This window comes from Petromyzon marinus, chromosome 64 (genome assembly GCF_048934315.1).
Source record: "Petromyzon marinus isolate PM22_M1 ecotype Great Lakes invasive population chromosome 64, UKy_Petmar_22M1.pri1.0, whole genome shotgun sequence".
In the NCBI taxonomy this organism is placed as follows: domain Eukaryota; kingdom Metazoa; phylum Chordata; class Hyperoartia; order Petromyzontiformes; family Petromyzontidae; genus Petromyzon; species Petromyzon marinus.
Window position 1 is genome coordinate 3,928,645 of NC_133730.1, and position 23,054 is coordinate 3,951,698.

The 23,054-nt window shown below is 50.9% G+C and overlaps 1 protein-coding gene across 2 annotated transcripts in view; it reads right to left on the minus strand.

The window, feature by feature from the left end:
- Positions 1–5,354: 5,354 nt before the first annotated feature.
- The window catches only part of LOC116956276 (E3 ubiquitin-protein ligase RNF13-like), a 111,418-nt gene continuing 93,718 nt past the window's right edge, over positions 5,355–23,054 (minus strand). For both annotated transcript variants that reach the window (XM_032977738.2, XM_032977740.2), the window contains exons 9-10: positions 21,370–21,450; positions 5,355–15,367 (exon numbers count right to left, since the gene is read on the minus strand). In XM_032977738.2, coding sequence (XP_032833629.2) covers positions 14,763–15,367; positions 21,370–21,450 — 686 coding nt within the window. In that variant the 3' untranslated portion in view covers positions 5,355–14,762. The remainder of the gene's footprint in view (positions 15,368–21,369; positions 21,451–23,054) is intronic.

Consider the following 23,054-nt stretch of genomic DNA (forward strand, 5'->3'; position numbering starts at 1 on the left):
ATTACTACGACAGCAACAACAACAACCAGCGTCTTCAAGGCGACAGCCAGAGGTGTGAGTGAAATTCCTAACCACGATGACATTAATTGCTGCGATTCCACGCATTACCCCCCCCATTCCCAAAAAAATGCCGTGATCCTGGGACTTGAACAAAACGACAACTTTAGTTGGCGTGAACCGCTCCGAAAAAGCACGAGCGGTAATTACACCCGTCACGTCTGCCCCCCCCCCCCCTCCGCTGCCGTGTTTGTGTATCTCGGACACGCAAAAAAAAATACGTAACAACGCACTCGGCTCGCGTTACATGCCAAGCGAGATGAATAATGTAAGGGTGAACACGATGTCAGCCGACGTTGCGGGCACGCTCTGCGTGTGTTTAATGCGCAACCACGGCTGGAGAGTGGCGCTCTGTGCACGCGGCCGTTCGAGCTACGTGGATATTATTCACGGCCACGTGTTCCACTCGTTCCTTTGTAATAAAAAATGAAATATTCCTTGGCTGTCCCCACTTAGGTTGATGACGTAACTCGGGATTGAAGGTTGCTACGGAAGGGGGTGGGTGGCCAGCACCACGCCCTGCCGCCTTTGTCTCCCCAGTGGCGATGTTTACCATAACGCAGCAGGAGGCTGAGTCGACCTAGAGGAGGTTCAGATCATCGTCGCTGGTGTTGGCCGTGAGCGGGAATCGAACCCGGGTCGCCAGGTTCATAGCGCAGCGTAGCGCGAACCGCTACACCACCGCTCCCCACAGTACACACACAGACAGACACACAGAGAGACACAGAGACAGACAGAGACACAGACACACAGACACACAGAGACACAGACAGCGCGCTAACCGCTACACTATCGCTCCCCACCACTCCACTCCATCCACACCACTCCACCCACACCCACTCGACCCCCTCCACCACTCCACCCACACCCCCTACACCACTCCACCCACACCCACTCGACCCACACCCCCTCCAACACTCCACTCACACCCTCTCCACCACTCCACCCACACCACTCCACCCACACCCCCTCCACCACTGCACCCACACGCGCGTCAAGAAAGTAGTCAGCCGTCACCACGTGCCAATGAATGTCACAGAGCCCACGGTGTGCACGTGCAGAGCCTTCGAGTCGCTTCGATGGCCACAACAGCTTCACGTTAGGGATGAACGATTTGGGGGAAACAAATCTAATGTCCCCCATTAACACAACTGACGTGGTTGCGTCCGGGGATGGAATTCCTTTCCAGCTGAGACCCCGCCTGCTTGTCCTTCGCCACGTAAATAGCCTCTTTGTTGTAACAGCTCTCTCGCTGGTTTCAGCAGTTCCACTGCTGGATGATTATTTTTTTCCGCTCGAGGACGACCGCTTGTGTTGCGATCGAAACGTCGTGATATCTAATTTTTGTATTTTATTTTTCTACCTACGTGACTTTACCGAAAGAAGCAAAGAGGATGAAAATATCTAATTGCGATTTTTCTGACCGATATTGCGATTTGATTTGCGACTACATTTAAAAAAAGTAAAGCTTCGGTTTCAATATTCACGGTGTAATAGATTTTAAACACGTGATGGAGCATTACCACGTGATACCATCAACATATGAACTGCTCTCTCTATATGTTCTAATGCAAGGATGAGAACTTAAAAGATATTAATTGCTTCCAACATGTATTTATTAAAATGTTTTAATTGAGATAGAACAATCAAGCATAGAACAATTAAGTTAAATAAAGTTTAGAATAATACAAAATAAAAGAATTCCAATAAAGTAATAGGACATTTAAAATCACAAAAAAATCGCAGCCTTTGCGATTTGCTAATCGCATTGTTTCAAATTGCGATTTCGATTTGAAATCGATTAATCGTTCAGCTCCACAATTCACGTTGGGCCGGGTAGGGGGAGGGGGATCACGACATCCGTGAGGTCAAAAAGCAGCCGGGGACATCCTGGTCATCAATATCGCCACGGCCGTCGTAATTGACCCCACCGTTTGTTCACTCTCATCACGAAGTGCCGCTACTGCACCCGTTACCAGTCCTCGGTGACATCGTGCGATGGCGTGCCGTTGCGCAACCGTCTCCTAAACATTGGAGAACTCATCCGCTTTCGAGCCGCTCCTTGTGTTTCAGGTTGCTGCCCTTCCACCGCACCTCCGCTTAAGCACGGTTGGGCTACTGTACGGTGCGAGACGTTAACTACCTCGCTCGGTATACAGGAGGTCGTGGGTTAGATCCCGACCCTGACACCTGCTGTATATTTGGAGTTTGCGTCTCTCTCTCTCATCACGGTGGCTAGGAGATGTTAACTTCCTCGCCTGGTATACAGGAGATCGTGGGTTCGATCCCGACCCTGACACCTGCTGTATATTTGGAGTTTGCGTGTCTCTCTCTCATCACGGTGGCTAGGAGATGTTAACTACCTCGCCTGGTATGCAGGTCGTGGGTTCGATCCCGACCCTGACACCTGCTGTATATTTGGAGTTTGCGTGTCTCTCATCATCATTATCACGGTGGCTAGGAGATGTGAACTACCTCGCCTGGTATGCAGGAGGTCGTGGGTTCGATCCCGACCCTGACACCTGCTGTATATTTGGAGTTTGCGTGTCTCTCATCACGGTGGCTAGATGTTAACTACCTCGCCTGGTATGCAGGAGATCGTGGGTTCGATCCCGACCCTGACACCTGCTGTATATTTGGAGTTTGCGTGTCTCTCTCTCATCACGGTGGCTAGGAGATGTTAACTTCCTCGCCTGGTATGCAGGAGGTCCGTGGGTTCGATCCCGACCCTGACACCTGCTGTATATTTGGAGTTTGCGTGTCTCTCTCTCATCACGGTGGCTAGGAGACGTTAACTACCTCGCCTGGTATACAGGAGGTCGTGGGTTCGATCCCGACCCTGACACCTGCTGTATATTTGGAGTTTGCGTCTCTCTCTCATCACGGTGGCTAGGAGATGTTAACTTCCTCGCCTGGTATACAGGAGATCGTGGGTTCGATCCCGACCCTGACACCTGCTGTATATTTGGAGTTTGCGTGTCTCTCTCTCATCACGGTGGCTAGGAGATGTTAACTACCTCGCCTGGTATGCAGGAGATCGTGGGTTCGATCCCGACCCTGACACCTGCTGTATATTTGGAGTTTGCGTGTCTCTCTCTCATCACGGTGGCTAGGAGATGTTAACTTCCTCGCCTGGTATACAGGAGGTCGTGGGTTCGATCCCGACCCTGACACCTGCTGTATATTTGGAGTTTGCGTGTCTCTCATCATCATTATCACGGTGGCTAGGAGATGTGAACTACCTCGCCTGGTATGCAGGAGGTCGTGGGTTCGATCCCGACCCTGACACCTGCTGTATATTTGGAGTTTGCGTGTCTCTCATCACGGTGGCTAGATGTTAACTACCTCGCCTGGCATGCAGGAGATCGTGGGTTCGATCCCGACCCTGACACCTGCTGTATATTTGGAGTTTGCGTGTCTCTCTCTCTCTCATCACGGTGGCTAGGAGATGTTAACTTCCTCGCCTGGTATACAGGAGGTCGTGGGTTCAATCCCGACCCTGACACCTGCTGTATATTTGGAGTTTGCGTCTCTCATCATCATCACGGTGGCTAGATGTTAACTACCTCGCCTGGTATGCAGGAGGTCGTGGGTTCGATCCCGACCCTGATGCCTGTATGTGGAGTTTGCGTGTCTCTCTCCCCGTGGTCGCATGGATTTTTCTTACAGTCCTCCGGGTTTTTCCCTCCACATTTAGAAACGTGCCGTCTAGAGTCTTTGGCTGCTGCTATAAATGTCCACGTGATGATGACGAGCCACTTCTTCAAGCTATCGTTTGTCATAGCTACATAGCTGAGTGGGGCCTTACCTGGTAAAATAAAATGAAAAATAATTGTGGAAGTTTCGTTTTACGTGAAATCTCGACTTGCTCGTTGCGTGTGCCACCTCGGATTCTGCAGTGAAAGGAAGGAATGGAAGTTGATGGGGGGGGGGAGACTTTTTTCCCAACAGTGGGAAGTCACTGGCTCACAGCAACAGCATCATCAATAACAGCAGCAACATCAACGACAGCAGCATCATCAACAGCATCATCAACAGCATCAACAGCAGCAACAGCAGCATCAACAACAGCAGCAGCATCATCATCAACAACAGCAGCATCAACAACATCAACATGTTAAACCAAGTATGAAAAATAAGAAATTGGTATTACCCTTTCTGCCAATGAAACATGAGTTGTGTTTAGATATTCAAAACACCAAATATAAACCTTTTGCAAGGAATGAAGTAACTGCATTAACCACACACAGTATTTGTGGTGAACATGCAAACGAACATGCTCTGATTATAATATTTGGGCATTGTATTTTAAGCTCATTGGCCTACACCAGAGACAGCAGCCCTTCTTTATGGCCCAGTCTCACCACCAGTGTCAGACCAGAGAACAACGCCCAAAGGCGACCAGTACAAAGACAATGCCACACGTGTCAGAGCACTTATAGCTTGTGGTGAGCAGCAGCTATAGCATATTATTTTTCATACTTTGATAATGGCAGCTGTTATGAATTTCACAATGGAGTTTTTTTTTAAACAAGTTTTTTTATTGCATGGATTTGGAGTAATGGAACATAACTTGTATTTATTTATTGTAAAAATCACACTTCTTAATTAACGTATGGCTAAATGGACACGTTTTTAAAATATCTTTCAGAAGTTATCGCTCGAGTAAAAGCATGCATTAACTTTTTTCCACGTGTGAATATAAGAGTTTAACACGAAATAGGCTTTCACGACCAATATCGCCCATAACAGGTTTTTTTTGGGTTTAAGCGCATAAATATAAATCTGGCTGCCGCCTGATGAAGCCGGTTGTAATTACTGGCGAAACTCGGCTTGTAAATGTTGTGGCTTTGCTCTCCAACACACAACTGATATGCTGTACTAGTAACGAATTGGCCACGATCTGTTTACGTGACAACCCTTACTAGTTGGCTGTGTCGGGTGGTGGCGGGTTTTAACGACACATTTATATTTACGCGACCTTACCCAAAAAAACAACCCCCCTGTATTATGGGTGACTATAACAGTTCCTCAAACAAATATTTTATTTTGTTATAACAAATTTGCAACAAAAAACTCAAATATCGATCCGAAGAATCAAAGACACACCGTCGCCTGTTAAAAGTGGTAGGCCGGGCAATGCTGACGAACGGCCGCAGACACCACGTGGCACTGCCAATGTCTGCACGTGGCGTGTGCAACCATCGTCACAAAAATAGAACGTGATTGCTATGCCGCGTGCGTGCACTTCCGATTTAGAATCTAGTCTTGACCAACGACTTCTTTTAATTGATATATTTTAAAAGCAATTTGCAGTGCACAAGCTCAACAAACAAACGAGACCCCGAGACTGCCGAGGTCACCATCAAAAAGGTCAACCCCCACCCCCTCGATTTGAAACGCAACAAAACAATAAACTCCCACCATTTTAGTTTATCGTCAATCAGTCTTTAAATTCAAGAGTCCTCAACAAGTAGTAGTCCTCAACAAGTTAAGTTTTTATGTTTTCTTTACGATTTTTCCTCTCAATGAATCTCCATGCAAAAGATCACGGATTCGCACTAAAGACGCGCGCGTGTGTGTGTGCGTGTGCGTGCACGCACGAGCGAGCGAGCGACATTTAATAACATCGTGAATAAACACGTAGGGGCGACGTTGACCGAGCGATGGATGCCACGGTGGTTTGCATGAATCCTTGCAAGCTGGGGGTCGGTGGCATCACGGGTAATTCGATTTGCCCCTGGCCTCGCTCACGTCAACTTGTTAAACTACCGGCCAAGTACCAATGAGCTCTGTAGCTATTTGGTAAAAGCGACTTGGTCATCGCAAATGATAGCCCAACGAAGTGGCTGATCATCACGTGGACATTGAAAGCAGCAGCCAAACACTCTAAACGCGTGGTGACGTTGATTCTCAATGGAGGGGAAAACCGGAGGACCCGGAGAAAAATCAACGCGATCTCGTGGGGAGAGCATGCAAACTCCAAATATACAGCAGACGGTCAGGGTCATAATCGAACGCATGACCTCCTGTATACCAGGCGAGGTAGTTAACATCTCATCGCCACCGCGGTGCCCTTTGTACCTTGCAGCGGAGGCAGATGCGACGAATATTCCCAGCGACGCTCGCGCAGATTCATAAATTCAAAGCTCCACAGCTAATCGGCGTGAGTGAACCGGTCGTGTGACCTCCCCGCGTGACCCACACCCCCCCCCTCCCCGCGTGACCCACACCCCCCCCCCCTCCCCGCGTGACCCACTCGGCGTCTTGTGGCTATCGGCCACGTGAAGATTTTGGTTTACGGGCTCGTAGGATTGAGGAGTTTGGCCACCCCTGGTCGACACGGTGAATATCGTTCTCACGTGGAGATCTGTGATGATGTGGCAACGTTCGGTGCAAAATAAGTTCAACGTGCATAGAACACCCAAGGTTCCATTATCCTGCTGCGGTGTTTCTCAACTCACCGGTTAACGACGCACGCACCACCAGGAGAGAGAAAATAAAAAAGTACAATCCAGACAAGAGTCCGCTGCCATAAGCGAGACATTTCTGGCATTCAAAACCAACCCCCTTATTTTTAAAATCTCAATAGCTTACCCATGCACACGATCACAGCGGAATTCAACTCTTTGGCCCCGCGTTCTGAGTCACACATACGGCTCAAGGCTTGGCTCTGGCTCAACGTTAAGCCGGCTTGAAGAGCCACGCTCAGGATTTCCATGGGCTGAAGCCACCCATCGGCCGAGCCGCCTCCACTCGTCCATCTCATTGCGGGGAGCAGCCGAGCCGAGCCGGGTTCAAGAGGTCAAGCCGGAGAGCCGGGCCGAGCCGAGACTAACCGCGACTGTCAACACGACCCCCCTCTGCAAAATACAAAGATTGAAAACAACAACGAAAAGTGGCGCGATCCAAGAGCCCACGTCGCCGGCGAAAGCCGCGTTTCCACACGGTTCGCCCGTTTACGGGTAGCCCGCAGAACTAAAGCTTTTTGTTTTTAAAGTGCGAGAAATTCGAAGGGGGATGGACATTTTACGTCAAAAGCTCCTTGGCCGCGCACGTCTGCGCCACACCAATCTCGACGCGTACTCGCTCGCTTGCGCGTTCGACGCTCTTCCCGGAAGCACTTCGCCCAACCCAGCAGCAGCAGCAGCGGCCGCCTCCGCCTGGATTTGCTCTTCACGAGATCGCTTGCCAACAGCTCGCCGGGGTTGCCGTGCAAAACGCAAGGCGTCCCGTGGTGGCCTTCGATGGAATACTATAACGGACGAAAAAAAGGGGGGTCGAGTGAGCAGCCCTGCAATTACTTGCTCACACCGACGCTGGGACACGGCTGCCTCCACTCGAGAGGGAGATCTAGAGAGCGCCTATAGATGGTTTAATTGGCCTACTTTTCCACGGTGGCCAGACGTCTCGGAAGAGGCGGGACGCACCCACGCTTTACCCCACCGCATGCGGCCTTTGCCGACTGACTCGGCTGTAGCGAACCCAATTCTGCTGCTGGGTGGACAGAGGCGGTCGGCGGGGGGGGCACCTACAAAAGGATCATCAAACATCCACGGCAGCTCGAGGCGTGCATGCAGAGCCTCCTTCAAGGCTATCGAAGAAGAGTGAGAGAGAGAAAAAAGAAAATAAGAGGAGGCGTTTAACCCCAACAGACGGTACCTTTTGCGAGGATTCAAGTGCTGCATTAACCACGCGCCGGACTTGTGGTGAGCACGCACATAGAGAAAGTGACATCTTCGCAAGCTGCTGCTGCTGCTGCTGATGATGACAGCCTTTGCCAGTTCACATCCGTTCGGTAAAAGGTGCCGAGGCGACTGTTTCTGAATGACACGTGTTCCTCCTCCTCCTCCTTCACGCCAGAGTTGATGAGCACCGATGTCTCTGTGCTCATTGCCACACTTTGAATTCGTGTTTTTTTTGTTGCTCTCGTCATGTTGTGGTGGCCCAGGTGACCCTTGCAAATGAGATTAAATCCTAATCGCTCTCTCTCTCTCACACCTGGTTACACAGAACAAAACTTGACTTGGTTTATATTCTTGGTAAAGTCACGTAGAAGGGAAACAATAAAATAATAAAAATATAAAACAATAAAAAACAATAATATTGTTTCCCTTCTACGTGACTTTACCGAAAGAACCAAGAATATGAATCCCTGCAGTCACGAAAGCTTTAAATCAAAATTTGACTTGGTTTGCTGAAATAGGAGGAAACTAAAGGTGCACTAAAAGTACTTTTATGCGGGAACGCTCAAATCGGAAGGGGAAACACGAGAAACATTGGTTTGAGAACATCCCTCATTCCTACAGTAGAACATGCGTTTCGTGTTTTTTGCTGAATCGTCATCGAGAAATGATTGAGCGGCTGAAATTAAATGAGCGAATGGCTCGTGACTAAAGGAAAGCAAATCCAGTTGAAGCATACATTTGGGCTCCTTGTAGAATGCCAAAGCAGCACCGCCGATCTGCAGGTCGGCCACACGTGTGATGGCTCACTCAACAAGCGAAACTGAATAATAAGAGGTTTTCCCCTCTTTCTGGCAACAAAACAGTCGTGTTAAGATGTTAAAACACCAAACTGAAACCTTTTACAAGGAATCACGTTCTGCGTTAACCACAATGCTTCTGGTCAGACGTCTTTTGGCGTCCTCTGGTCTAGCACCAATTGAGACGAGGCTCAAAAGAAAGCTGTCTCTGGTGTGGACCAATCAGTTTCAAGGACAATGCAAATATTATCAGAGTATGTTTTTTGTTTGCATTCTGACCACAAGTATTGTGGTTAACGCAGACATGATTCCTTGTAAAAGGTTTCAGTTTGGTGTTTTAACATCTTAACACAGTTGTTTTGTTGCCAGAAAAAAAGGGGAAAGACCTATTAGTATATTTTGGTACTGGCAAAGGAGGTCCCATGAAGCTAAACTATACTTTTTAATTTATTTTACCAGGTAAGGCCCACTGAGCTACAGAGCTCTTTCAAAAGCGACCCGGCCACAAATGAAAGCTCAACAAGGCGGCTCACCATCGCGTGGAAACAAGTTCAACGTTGACACCTTCCCTCCACGTGTTGCGCAACGCACCGATTTTAAACCGCTGAAAAGTTACTTTACGTTACGCAAACACGGCTAACGCCCTACTGAGCCACCCAAATCAATTGTGGCAAGCGATCGGTCGAGTACAGTAATCGATCGGCGGGCCCCAGCGCTTAGTTTGGGGGGGGGCGGGGAGGGGGTTTCTCCGCTTGTTGGCGAGGTTCACGGTTCGATTGCAGCTGCCCGCCCCGGTTAATACTGCGAGCGTATTAAACCGTAACGGCACGCCGCCGCCGTTGTCGGCTTCACGGTGGACGTCACAGAAACGTGTGCCGTCGTTTGCAAGAGCAGGCCATCATCCATCGTGTGTCGTTGGCGGAGTCACGGTCCAAATGTTCATCGTTTGCAAAGTTACCGCTAATTACTCAATTGGAATATGCAGTACATAGCAATCATTGCACCCCCCTCTCCCCCATTGCCCTCATGAGTTTCCTCTGATGCCTCCTGGGTAAAAAAACCGTGAAAATAATAATCAGAAAAGATTAACGAAGTTGCCATAATACAGGTTTTTTTTTGGGTTAGAACGCGTAAATATTTAAATGTGTCGTTAAACCCGCCACAGCCAATTAGTAAGGCTTGTCACGTAAACAGAACGCGGCTGTCGCCTGATGAAGCTAGTTGTAATTACTGGCGGAAACGTCGTACTCGGATTGTAAATGTTGTGGCTTTGCTCTCCAACACACCGGTGTTGCTGTACTAGTGACGAATTGGCCACGTTCTGTTTAGGTGACAAACCTTACTAGTTGGCTGTGTCGGGCGGTGGCGGGTTTAACGACACATTTATATATTTACGTGATCTAATCCCAAAAAAAAACCTGTATTATGGATGATATTGGTCGCGAAAGCTTACTTACGTGTTAAACTTAACACAGTTTGATAAAAAAATCCTTTCTTTTATTGCCACGTGTGGCTCGGGATTCGGAGATGGGCGAGGCTTAGTGACATCACGTCCGTGTTGTGCTGGGCGTGGCTTGTAGGGGGGTTTCCCACCTTCTGGAAACATGATGTAGGGGGCGGCCGCCAATTTGAAAGAGGCGCGAGTAATTAACCACGAGAAAAAAAGTATTCACTTACAATTTGGAGTCAATCAACATAACCGACTGTGAGTCCCAACTCTAATGGTCAACACAGTGCAGGCTAAAGGGGCCTGCCAACCCCCTTACCCTCATCTCTCGCATAGACAGCCTGGCCTGGAGAACCCACTCGAACCCAGCAGCAGATCTAGGACAGGAAATGCAGCCTGCCTTGCTTGGTGCATCCATGACAACACAAGGCAGTGACGTGCAAATTTAACAGAGGCACAAACATGCAAGCAAAATGACCAAGGTGATGGGTATGATGGTTACCTTTATGAACACACGTGATAGACTTTATCATTAAACATAACCATGCTGCCACACATTGAGTGGTGTGTATGTCTGTGGGGGGAGGGAGGGGGGGGTGGGGAAACACGCAATCTGTAATTTTTGCGTTGAAATTCCACGACGCTCCCGTGTGACTTCGGTCCAACCGATCGCAGTGCCACACTCTCCGTTGCATGCAACAACGTACGAATAGGTTCACCTCGGAGACGCAAACCAAACCGGGGGACATGCAGTGAGAAGAAAAAACAGGGGAGGGTGGGGGGGGCAGAACTTCACGAGCGATGTATCGAAATGCACATTATTGTCCCCGAGGACGACCGACAGATTTTACCGGCTCAAACACACAAACAGCAGAAAGGACAATCCTAGGGGAAAAACCAGGGCAGTTTGCGCTAGCGTTGTGGCAGACCCGGACGCAACTCTGCCGACTCCCCGGTGTTGCAGCCGTCCACGGTAAATGAAGCAACGTGGATAAAAACGCCTATTAAAGCAAAGCTTTCTCAGGAATGGGATTTTTTTTGTAAAATATAAATTGCACCGGTTATCGGCAGCTTTGGACACTACTTGCATTTCACGAAATTGAAAAAAATGCACGGAAAAAAAGTTAAAGTGTCAATTTGTGAAGTGGGTTTTTTATTGGGAGGGTCGAGAAAGTGACATGCATGGCCTTGATGTACCGTCCGGGCGTAAGTCTCTCTCTGCTGGCCATCGAACAAAGACGGTCACCACCGCATCACGCGTTTTTAGATGCGCTTCTGCGGCCGTCTGGAACGCTCTTCCTTCCCGAAATTAGGAAGCCACTGGAACTGTGCGCTTTTAAATCATCATCTAGATTGACAAACTAATTTCTTTAGAACCGATTTGTTGTGCGTAGTTTTCCGTCCTTCCACCGCACCTCCAATTAGTGCGGTTGGCCACGTACGGTGCCAAAAGTTCAACATACACACACATGGATTAATGGGTACGTAAGAGCAAGCTTGCATCGATGTCTGGAGTACACGGCAAGGACCAGTGACAATCCCCATGAGAACAACCATCGTCAACACTCGGGGAAATGAACGTCCGATTCGCGACCAGCACCGCAAACTTGCACGTGTTCGTTAACGGCCGAGCCATTTTAAACATCTTACGTCGTTGGGTCCGCTTTTTTTTTATCGTGTATTTTTATTTATTTCGACTCTATATGTACACGGCAAAACGAACGCGCGTCTGGGTTGGCCGAGAGGGGGGGGGGGGGTGCGGGGGGGGGCGGGGAGGGTTCCGGATACGTTGCAACGCCACCACGCAGCGCGGTCGACCCTTCCGCGGGATGCTACTGCTGCTGCTGCTGCACGTTCGCTGTGTTCCTGCCTCCAACCCATCTCGACCAATCGTAAAGACCGAACTGACCCTGGAATTACAGGGATCCGGGGCCTCTCCTGCAGGGTGTTTAACTAATTCGTGGGTGGGTCGGTGGTGGCAGAGTCATAAAAGTGCGGTCAGGGTTAACGTTGGCGTGAAAATAAATCTGCATTGACGGTAGTAACGGGCAAATACAAAAATGCTCCTTATTAATAGCACTTTAAAGAACTTCGTGTACAGCTCTCCGTACATTTCGGGGGTTGTACCGCGTGTTGTTTGGACACAACGTCTCGACGTTTCAGCGCACGTGCTGGGAGGATAAAACCCAACAGCGAGTGACCTGCGTCAAGAGCTGAACCAATACAGCAGCGCCGGCTGCATAGCCCACTGAGCGATGTGTAGCTCTCTTTGCAGAAGCGACCTGGCCACAAATGATAGCTCAACAAAGCGGCTCATCATGTTGCAATGTACAGCAGCCAAAATACTCGACATGCACGTGGGATTTTAACCGTGGAGAGAAAAACCAGAGGACCCGGGTGAAAACTCCACGCGACCACGGGGAAAGAAAACATGCAAACCCCAAATATAAAACAGGCATCGGGGGTCGGGATCGAACCACGACCTCCTGCATACCGGGCGAGGGAGCTGACATCTCGCCATGGCGGCGCCCGTGTAATCGAGTGAGAGGGTACGAGGCTCAATTCAGTCCCAGAAGAAGGTCCCGGGCACGTGGGGCGAAACGTCGGACCTCGTGGCGAACAACGTCAGGTGGAGCGTCACAACCAGAACACGCGGCCGAGAGCTATGCACAGCAGCAGCACAACCGCGGAGACCTACGCAGTAGTAACTTATCGTACGCTAAATACATATTGGCACCTAACTTACGATTACAAGATCAGAAAAGAATAATAATTGTCGGGGAAAATGTATTGAGAAAACAAACTTCACGCTTTCTTCCCGGCACAGCATGCACTTCAAAGTCTACTTGCAGCAGCCCTTGTTTTACCGTAACAAAATACGGGGAGCGGAGCGTCATCCATAACAGAAAATAACTTTAAAACAACCGTTCAACTTTAAAAGGTGAAAGCCAAGAGGCGGTGGGTGGGGGTGGTTGGAGGGGCGGTGGTTGGGGTGGGGCTGACACCGTTCCGACTAAATGACCACGGGCGGACCGCGCTGCCGATGTCGAGAGGAGCGGCACGGAAACGGAACGCAGCGCGGAAGAGCACGGGCGCCGTGGGGCTCTCACGCAACCAGCGAGGCCACGGCCGTTCACCCCGCCGCCCTGTGTGTCTATCGCGTCGGGGCAAATGACGCACGAAATAAGGGGGACCCGGGCACACCAGGGCCGCGCGGTTGACTTCTTTCTTACAGCCGCGCTGCTCCCGGCCCCAACGCGTTGCGAGCGGCGTTTCAGCGTGGACATTATTGGGCTCGTCCCCCGATAATGTACTCACGCCGGCTTTTCAAACTCGATCGTCCGCCCGCCCGCCCGCTTGCCACCTCGGTCGTGTTTTTGTTTGGAAGCTGTCGCACTGCTCGAAGGCACAACTCGTCGTGGGATGCGAATGAAACTGGAATTAAAGTTAAACATTTTTTTTGTTTTACATTGATTTCTTGTTAAAATGAGCATCGCAGCATGCTAATCCCCTATCTATTTACAGTACTGAGCCAGTGGTGGAAATTCCCCATTCCTATGATGGGGGGGGGGGGGGAGGGGTGGGAGGGAAACAAGTCTCTAAATAAAGTGGTACTTCGTTGATCCTGGAGGGATGATGGGCTGAGTGCTAAACCCCCATCTAGGAGTTGAACTTCGACTTTCTGACTGCGAGTCGCTCTCACTCAACCGCCGAGTCACCTGGCCCAGTTCCAACAGTAAAACGATAATCAGTTTAAAAAAAAAAATCGATCGATCGGTCGGTCGATATTCAAGAAACATTACCGAAGGAATAGTAACAGTTTTTGTTTTGTTCCAAGTGACGAGTTTGTTTGTTTTTCGTTTAGTAATCGCCGCTGACAATCGATCGCCTCCTCCCCCGCCGGCGGCTATTTCGTTTGGCGACGTCGCAACGTTGAAAACGAGCGGAAGCAATGAAGTGTTACAAAGCGGCCGGGGAAGCTGCAGGCAGGCCGCACGGCCACGGCCCGCCACTCAAGGCGGAGGGGGCACGAAGGACCTGCAATTTAAACGCGCGCCATTGACACAACAAAACCTCCGGCCCTAGGTGAATGGGGGGGGGGGGGGGGGGCTATCGGCAGTGTTCAAGCCTATTGTCAATACCCCCCCACCCCCACTCCCACCACGGGGGTTGACCATACTTCACCACGAGGTTTTGTTTAACGAGGGGGGGGGAGGAGGGGGGTAGGCCGTGGGTTGTGTGGGGGGGGGGGCCGGAAAATAAAAAAAACCCAATGGGAGGCGTCTAAAAACCAATTGGCCTTCGCCGGACCCCCTACGAACTGTCGAGTCCATTCGAGTGTCATCTCCCTCTCCTGCGAACGCCGTTGGCGCGAACTGATTTGTGTATCAAGTTTTGCTGCGGGGGGTGGGAGGCGCGGGGGGGGGGGTATTGTCTCACGTTAGCCAATTACCTACAACGTGTGTATTAGCTGCGGCTGTTGTTGTCGTCGGCCTGGACCCCCCCCACCCCACTACCACAATTTCCTTCCAATCCCTCCTTTTCCAGAGGGCCTCTGAACTGTTTTCTTTCAACGTGCAACCTTACGGGGAACTGACGAAACAACAAAAAGGACGGTGCTTGATTCTCATTCCTTGACAGGCGATTCGATCCGCGCAATCGCGCGCGCAAATCTACGTTAACCGACGGATCGCTCTCGACCGTTAACACGCCCGCACAAACGGAGAAACGAACAAACGGAGAAACACCGCCCGCCCCCTCGGTGGCTGCGGTTTAAATGATCAGGGTCGGCGCGGGGTCACCCCCCCGCCCGCTGCCAGATCCGGGACGATCCCGGCGATCCTCCCCGCTGTCCGTGTGGACCTGTACCGTGACGCCGGCGGCGGCGCCGGCGGCGCGGGAGGGCGACGCCGGACGCTCCGCGGTTCCCTTGCGTTTCCTCCCGCGCCCCCCTCCATCCTCCGGGGCCTCGGTGCCGTCCGCGGCGCCGCGCGGTCCGCAAGCCCCCCTCCCCGCTTCCTCGTCGGACGAATCGGCGGCCGCCCTCCGCCCGCCGCCGTCGCCGCCGTCGCCGCCGTCGTCGTCGCCGTCGTCGCCTTCGGCGGCGGCGGCGTTCGAGGCTCCGGTCGTGGAGCCGAAAGACGGCGCCGGCGGGCGTCCTGCCGGCGAGCGCAGCAGCGGCGTCGTCTCGGAGGCGTCGTCGTTGTTGTCATCGTCGTCGTCGTCGCGGCCGCCGCCGCCGCCGCCACGCGCGCCCGACTCGGCGTCCGACTCGGACTCGGAGTCGGAGCCGTGCGAGCGCACCACCTTGCGCTTGCACACGGGGCAGTTCTTGCGCTGCTGCGTCAGCCACGGGTCCACGCACTTGCAGTGGAACGCTGCGTGTGCGGCGACAGCGGTGCGGTCGGCGGGCCCGCCGTCAGCATCATTAGCATCATCATCATCATCAGCAGCAGCAGCAGCGTCGTCATCAGCTGCACCTTCGCGGCGTCCCCGTCGCGCGCCCGCCGCGCGGTAACATCTCGGGGCGCGCTGTGGAGCGCGGAACCCCCCATCCTGGTGGTGGCAGCTGTCCCTGTGCGGCACGAGGTGCGTGCGTCACCCGGCGGCTTTGAGAAGGGTGCCTCAAAAATTTCGTCTGGAACGCAAATCCCAAAGGTAACAAAAATTCGAGCGTCGTGAGACGCCAAACAATCGCGCATCTCTATCTTGTCTGCATCTCTCTCTCACCTCACATTTTTGTCCACATGTCCCTTATCTCATTGCATCTCTATGTTTTGTCTACATTGCTTCTGTCATCTCCCCGAGGATATTTTAAAATTGAAGGCGGGGTGGGCGGGCGGGGGGGGGGGGGGCCCACCCCGGCACCTCCCCACCCCCCCCCCCCCAATGGACTAGCATCGTTACTGGCTGAGCGCGTCGCCCTCCCCCCCTCCACAGGGGTTTTGTGTGACCATACTTCACCACGCTGGTCGGTGCGGGGGTTGGTCAAGGTGGGGGGGAGGCACCTAATGAGGACCAGTTCAGATGTCACTCGCCACCACCGACGTTAGCCGTGGCCGGGAATTGAACTCGGGTGTCGCCGGGATCATGGCGCAGGTGGCACAATAACCTTAAAGAAAAAAGGTCTGGAACAAAAATGGTCACACGGCTGAAATCTTTGTCTTTTTGTAAGAAATGTCCATGTGGTTGGGGTGCCACGGTGGCGAGATGTTATCTCGGTGACCCTGACACCTGCTGTATATTTGGAGTTTGCACGTTCTCCCCGTGGTGGCGTGGATTTTTCTCCGGGTCCTCCGGTTTATCCCTCCGCATTTTTAAACATGCGCTTAAAATACTATTTGGCTGCTAAAAATTCCCACGTGATAAGCCACTTCGTTGGGGCTATCATTTTGTGATGGTCAGGTCGCTTCTAAAAAAAAAGAGCTACGTAGCTCGGTGGGCGTTAACCTGGTAAAATATAAATTAGTTAGTTCAGTTTAATTTAGTTCAAGCGATACTTCACCACACCAGCGGCGAGCGTGGCGAGTGCAGGTGCGGGAGCATAGGAGTACAACGGTGGAAGTTGACGGATTTCCCCCCCCCCCTCCCCCCCGTGCCATCCGTGATGTAGTCGACCTATCCAGGCTCAACGCGACCCGCTCAAGCTTCCGAGATCCGACAAAAAAATCCGTGGGGCGCGTTTTCCATCCCGTTTTGGTCGTTGGAAAGGGGCAAAAAAATGAAAGACGGAACCAGCGACGCCCGGCCGAATTGGACTTTCAAAAAACACCAACGCTGACTTAACAAAGTTAATGTTCGGGAAAAAATACGTGTTTATCAAGATGGTAGTAATGACGCGCAGAGCCCAGACATAATATCATTCCACCCGGCAGAGTCACCACGGCTGAAATAAATTTGACGGAAGTCTGAGTGTCTTTTCTCGATTCTTTCAGGGTCAACTTTTAGATCGATCGGTCATGTTCATGTTCATGGTAACATTTTGGTTGCATAGCGCATTTAAACCTGTTTGAATAAATATGGCCTACCCCCTATCCCACCCGCTACGACGCACGGATCAGAAACACGACGTTCGTGGAGAAAACTGAACCCTAACGAAGCGCGGTGAGATCAGAAACACGACGTTCGTGGAGAAAACTGAACCCTAACGAAGCGCGGTGAGATGCACACTCGGCATGACACACCGAGAAAGAAAGAGGAACGCGGTGTGGATTTGAGAGAAAAAAAATATGCGGGTTTAAAAAAAAAAACGCTGGGTAAAAACTGTTCAGAAAAGTAAATGGGACTTGGGCACTCGTGAGCTCTGAGTGACGGCGGGCAACCGGTCAAGAGCAGTGCTCGAGTGGAAACCAAGGGATGGAACGAGCACGAGAGGAGACGGAGCGATGGAACCGGTTCATGTCAGGTGAACTCTTTCACTGTGGGATGTACGGATTGGGGAGGCGCTGAATTACCGGCTAGGGGAGGCGATGGATTGATCACGGCTCGGCAGCAGAGGCTCAGGAACGTGCCTTTTCGAGTATTTTGGCTGGCTGCTATAAATTTCCACGCGATAAGCCACTCCCCCCCCGTTGAGCTATCATTTGTGGTGGCCAGGTCGCTTCCGAAAAAGAGCTATCACAGCTCAGTGGGCTTTAGCTGGTCAAATAAAAACAGTAGTAAGTAGAGACTTCATATACTTTGGCGGAGAGGCATGAATCGCGCTGGCAGCCATCACACGAAGTGCTCCGAGCCTTACGCAACGTTCCACTTCGTCGCTCGCACTCACTTTTTAATCTCGGGCCCCTTTATATTGTTCGCTCATGAACAGAAAAAAAAAATTACATACAGTCCACTGCCTCTCTCGTTGGCACGGGGCCCCCTTCGGGAGCGTTTCATGTCTAGGCTTGCGAGCCGAGTGTGCTGCTAAGACGTTTGCCCGCCTGCAGCTCGCTTCGGGGAACGGCTAGGGCCACGTGACTTGCTCCGAACTGCAGAGGAGCTTGTCAAGCCATTTATTTACCACGCTTACCCATTACACGTTCGTTTAGCCGGGAAAGCTACGCTCAAGGTCCCATGACTGTTTGTAAGGAGGGTCCTGGCAAGTAATCTTTTTTGCGCAGTAGTGTATGCGAAGGTTGGTGTATATGCAGTATATATAAAAAAAATAACGTATTGGCGGTACACCGGTGGTGCATGGTATATTATACAATACTAAAAAACCTGATAATTATTTATTATCCCCCCCCCCATTATTCGCAACCCCCAATCAAAAAATGTTGCGGGGTGCTGCGAGTCAAAACGAGTTCTCGCGACGTCGTTGCAGTGGGAAGGCGAATGTCAGTTCAAATTGTGGTGACAGACTCTTTCCAGACGGAGCCGGCGTGTTACGCTGCACCGGTGTACCGCCAATACGCCCGTACATGTGCGTGCGTGCGTGTATATATGTATATGATCCCAATTAAGTCATTTGCGGTGTAATTTTTCAAACTTGGACAATCGCGATTGCTGGCATGTACGTCTATGGAAGGGTGTGCAGCTGCTGCAGGAACACAAAACGGTGCTGTGAGCCTGGCAAACTCCGGTTCAATTCCTGACCATGGCAATGGGTATCCGAAACCGGGCCCTGGAGTCCTTTCGTTCAGTCAACTCGGCCCACAGCAATCCATCATCGTCATCGTCGTCGTCGGCCACGATCAATGCGTTGCCGGATGGAGGCCTCCCCTAAAGCCGTCGCCATCTCTCACGGTGCTGCGATTGCAAAGGCAAAGGAACTCCCGCGCATCGCCTTCAGGAGGCTGTTGGGCCAAGTGCGAGCGAGCACTTGGTCTGTGAAAGCGACACGGGGGGTTGGATCTTTGTGGCGTGAGCATACACGGCGATGACTTAAAACACCGGCACCGGCCGGCACTCAACGGCCGCCCGGCCGCGGTAGACAGGAAGTGCGAATAACGACGCTGCTGCGATTGGTCCGGTATCTTGACTCCACGCCCGACGTCCTTCGAGCGACGATGCGCTTCGGCTGGGGGTCGGTTATGGCTGTGTTTGGGGATTCGGTCTCCCGGGAGGTAAATGTGGACTAATCTCGAGATACCAGGCACTGCACTGCGGGGGGTGGGGCGTAAGAAAATGCTATTGCCGATGAGATAAGGGGTGAGCTGTTACCGTTAGCGGCTGCGTTGGCACAGTCGGCGGTGTTGGTACTGTATTACAGTAACGTCATATTCTATTTGCATTAACATTGGCGTCCGCAAAACGAAAGGACTGCCAGCTCTCCAGGCCTGTGTGTCCAAGGTACCCGCTGGCCCCAAATAGCATTGGCCTCTGCCTGGCTGGGAGCCCCAATGGCCCACCGCTCAATCTACGGAAACCGAGGCCTGTCGCTTGCCACGGGGCGCATGGCTGCTCAGCTTTGATGGCCGACCACCTGCCCAGTCGTGAACCGCTGAGCTTTAATGTGAGGCCGCAGGTCTCTATGTGAGTTTGTGGGTCTCTGTGTGAGTCTGCAGGTCTCTATGTGAGTTTGTGAGTCTCTGTGTGAGTCTATGGGTCTCTATGTGAGTTTGTGGGTCTCTGTGCGAGTCTGCAGGTCTCTGTGCGAGCCTGTGGGTCTCTATACGAGACCAACCCAGTAGTGAACCACCAAACTCTCATGTGAGTCTACAGGTCACCTGTGTGAGTCTGTGGGTCTCTACATGAGATCACGCAGTATTGAACCACTGTGAAAATTCAACAAAGACACTGAAGCAATAAACCACTTATTCACTAAAGCTATTTCCTGGCTAACTAATCTAGACACAGACTTATGATCATCCAACCCCATATGCAAGAAGACCACCACGCCTCGTGGCAACACTCCCTCACAGGTGCAGCATCTTAAGATGCGGGCTCACTTAAGACAGTATGCAGGCAGTCTCCGACTTACGAACGGGTTTCATTCCAGAGACCTGTTCGTAAGTCGAACGGTTCGTAAGTCGGAACACAACATATACTGGATTTAAATGCACATACGGTCAGTGTTACATAATATGTTACACGCGCACGCATACACGCACACTCAGGCTGAACGATTTGGGAAAAATATGTAACTGCGATTTTTCTGACAGATATTGCGATTTGTAATAGATTTAAAACACGTGATGGAGCATTACCACATGATACCATCAAAATATGAACTGTTCTATATATTATAATGCAAGGAAGAGAACTTAAAAGATATGAATTGCTTCCAACATGTATTTATCAAAATGTTTTAATTGAATGGAACAATCAAACATAGAACAATTGTTCGGTTAAATCAATAAAGCTATAATAATAAAAAAAATAAAACAATTCCAATTAAAAAGCAAATAGGACTTTTCTAATCGCAAAAAAATCGCAGCCTTTGCGATTTGCTAACCGCATTGTTTCAAATTGCGATTAATCGATTTGAAATCGATTAATCGCTCAGCCCCAACGCGCACACAAACAGTCGCTCCCGGCGGGATGCTGAGACTCGCCGAGACTCGCCGAGGATCGCCGAGGATCGCGGCGCCGAAACAAATAATCCCGCGGTTCGGTTCGCAAGTACGAGTTCGCGTTTGCAGGTTGGATTGTTTAAAAAAAAAAATCACGCGGAATTCTCGTTCGTAAGTGCGGACGTTCGTAAGTTTGAAAATGCCTGGATAAGTGTATGGGGGGTTGGTGGGGGGGAGGGGGAGCGGTGGCTCAGCGGTTAGCGCACTGCGCTATGAACCCGGCGACCCGAGTTCGATTTCGGCCAACGACTAACAATCAGCGGCAAATGATGTCTGAAGCGATCGTGGGCTTCCCCCCCCCCCCCTTTCACCAACCCGGCACTGACCGGCATGGCGAAGTATGGTCAAATAACCCCCCCATGACAGACGGTGCGGGGAGAGAGTCCTATTTCATCCACTAGTGGATTCACAAATGGCTAAAAATTATTGGACAACTGCGTTTTAGTACTCTTTGGTTTTAATCGGTAAAGTCACGTAGATAAAATAAAACAAAATAAAAGAAGACAATTAAATCACGACGTTTCGGAGGCAACACAAGCTTCCGTCTTCAGGTGGAACAGTCACAGCAGAATATCTGTGTCAGGAGGTTTTAGTGTTTTAGTGTTTAATTTGTTGCCCTTCCCCCACACCTCCGTTGAGCACAGCATAGCTATGTACGGTGCGAGAGAAGTTCAACATACGTACAATATTATATTGCAGCAGAGTATAATATACAAACTACAGTCTCTCAGAATCGGGACAACGAAGTGCAGTAAATAATGTTATTTTGTCTTTTTTAAATGAAAATCGAGCGATGAGGATGCTGCCGCTGATGATGGTGATACAATTTACGGAGCATTGCATTGTCACGTTGGTGGCCGTGTATTCTCTGCGGAGGCACTGACCGTGAGCACAGGGTAGCACCCGGAGCCTCTCCCCTTCCTCGTACTCCTCCAGGCAGATGGCACACACGTCGTAGCTGTCCCCTGCACGGCCAACACAGCGGCATGCGGGCACATGAGCGACGACATCGCCGCCGACAACAACAACAACAACAAGCGGCAAAGACGTTTGACAGCGTCTCACGTACACACAGGTGCCTCTGCTTAAGGCCGAAACGGGAGGAGGATTTCTCCACAATTCTGCGGCTGTCGCCTGATGATGCTCCTTGTTTGTAATTACCGGTCACGGTACTCGAATTGTAGACGTTGTAGCGGGTTCACTCTCTAACACACGACCGGTAGGCGCTGAACTGGCAACCAACTGGCACGTTTTGTTCACGTGACACAAACCTTACGAACTGGCCGTGCCAGGTGATGGTGGCGGGTTTCACGACACAGTTACATTTACGCGATCTAACCCCAAAAAAAACACAACCCTCCCCCCCCCCCCCCTATTATGGACACAGTCCAGGGGTCGGCGTCCAGGGGTCGGCGTCCAGGGGTCGGCGTCCTGTGGCTCCGCAACCGCGCGCGGTTCTTTAAGGACCGCTTCGCGTGACTTTATTTAAAAAAGGACCCACCCCGTCTCCCGTATTCACATCGCATTGCGGCTCTCGAGAAACATCGAGCTTTTCACCGAATTCGGAAGAACAACGGCGGCTCTGCTCGTCACTTTGGTTCACGACAATCCTCATGGCACGTGGCGAGGGCTTCACGTCTCTCGTTGAAGGTTTTATTTTTGTTATTCTTTATTTTCTTCTTTTCTCTTCTTCTTCTTCTTCTCCTTCTTTGGTCGAATTATTTGCTAAGGAGTGGTGGGGGTCCATGCATTGAGATTATATGTAGATTATTTTAGCTGCTATAAATGTCCAAATGAGGGACCACTTTGTTGAGCTATCATGTGGTAAGGTCGCTTCTGAAAGCTAAGTGAATAACTAAGTGGGGTTTGTCTGGTAGGATGGGGATGGTTTGCTTGTATGTGTATGTGTTTGGGTGATTTGTTGACCTTTTCTCGTACTATGCACGGCTGTCGTGTTTTTGTAAATGTTCGTTGTTGTAACGTTGATACCCGCCCCGACTGGACATCTGCGAAAAAGAACTTTGAAGCTCATCGGATTCCTCCAGAATAAATATTCAGATTTTGAAGGTAATTATATTTACAGTTCTAGGCAACAAGGTTGAGGGGCAATTGTTTTTGCCTTTTAGTTTTGCTTGTCTCTACAGAGGAGACTAACCGAGTCTCAAGACTCTTTTTCCCAGGAGGCTCCTGCCAAGTCTTAGCAGTGGGGTGATGTTGCCGCTGTGTGTGATACCAATAGGGTAAATTTACAGGTAATTCTTCAACATTGGGATGTTTGGCCAATACTGTACCAGTTACACTGTACGTTTTTTTATTCGCTATGGGGGGCGGCGGGTGGGGGGGAAGACGGAGAACCCAGAAGAAACCCACGCAGAACAGCGAGAAGAGGAAACAAACTTCACACGCAAAAAGGCACCCCCAGGCTCAGTAATCGAACCCAGGCCATTCTTGTCGTGGAGGCCACAAGCGTTGCCACGGCGCCAGCCTGCCGCCCACATCCAGCGCGTTTTGACACCTCGCACACGAAGCTGGAACGCTCAATCGCCATCACGGCAGGGGTGACCTGCGT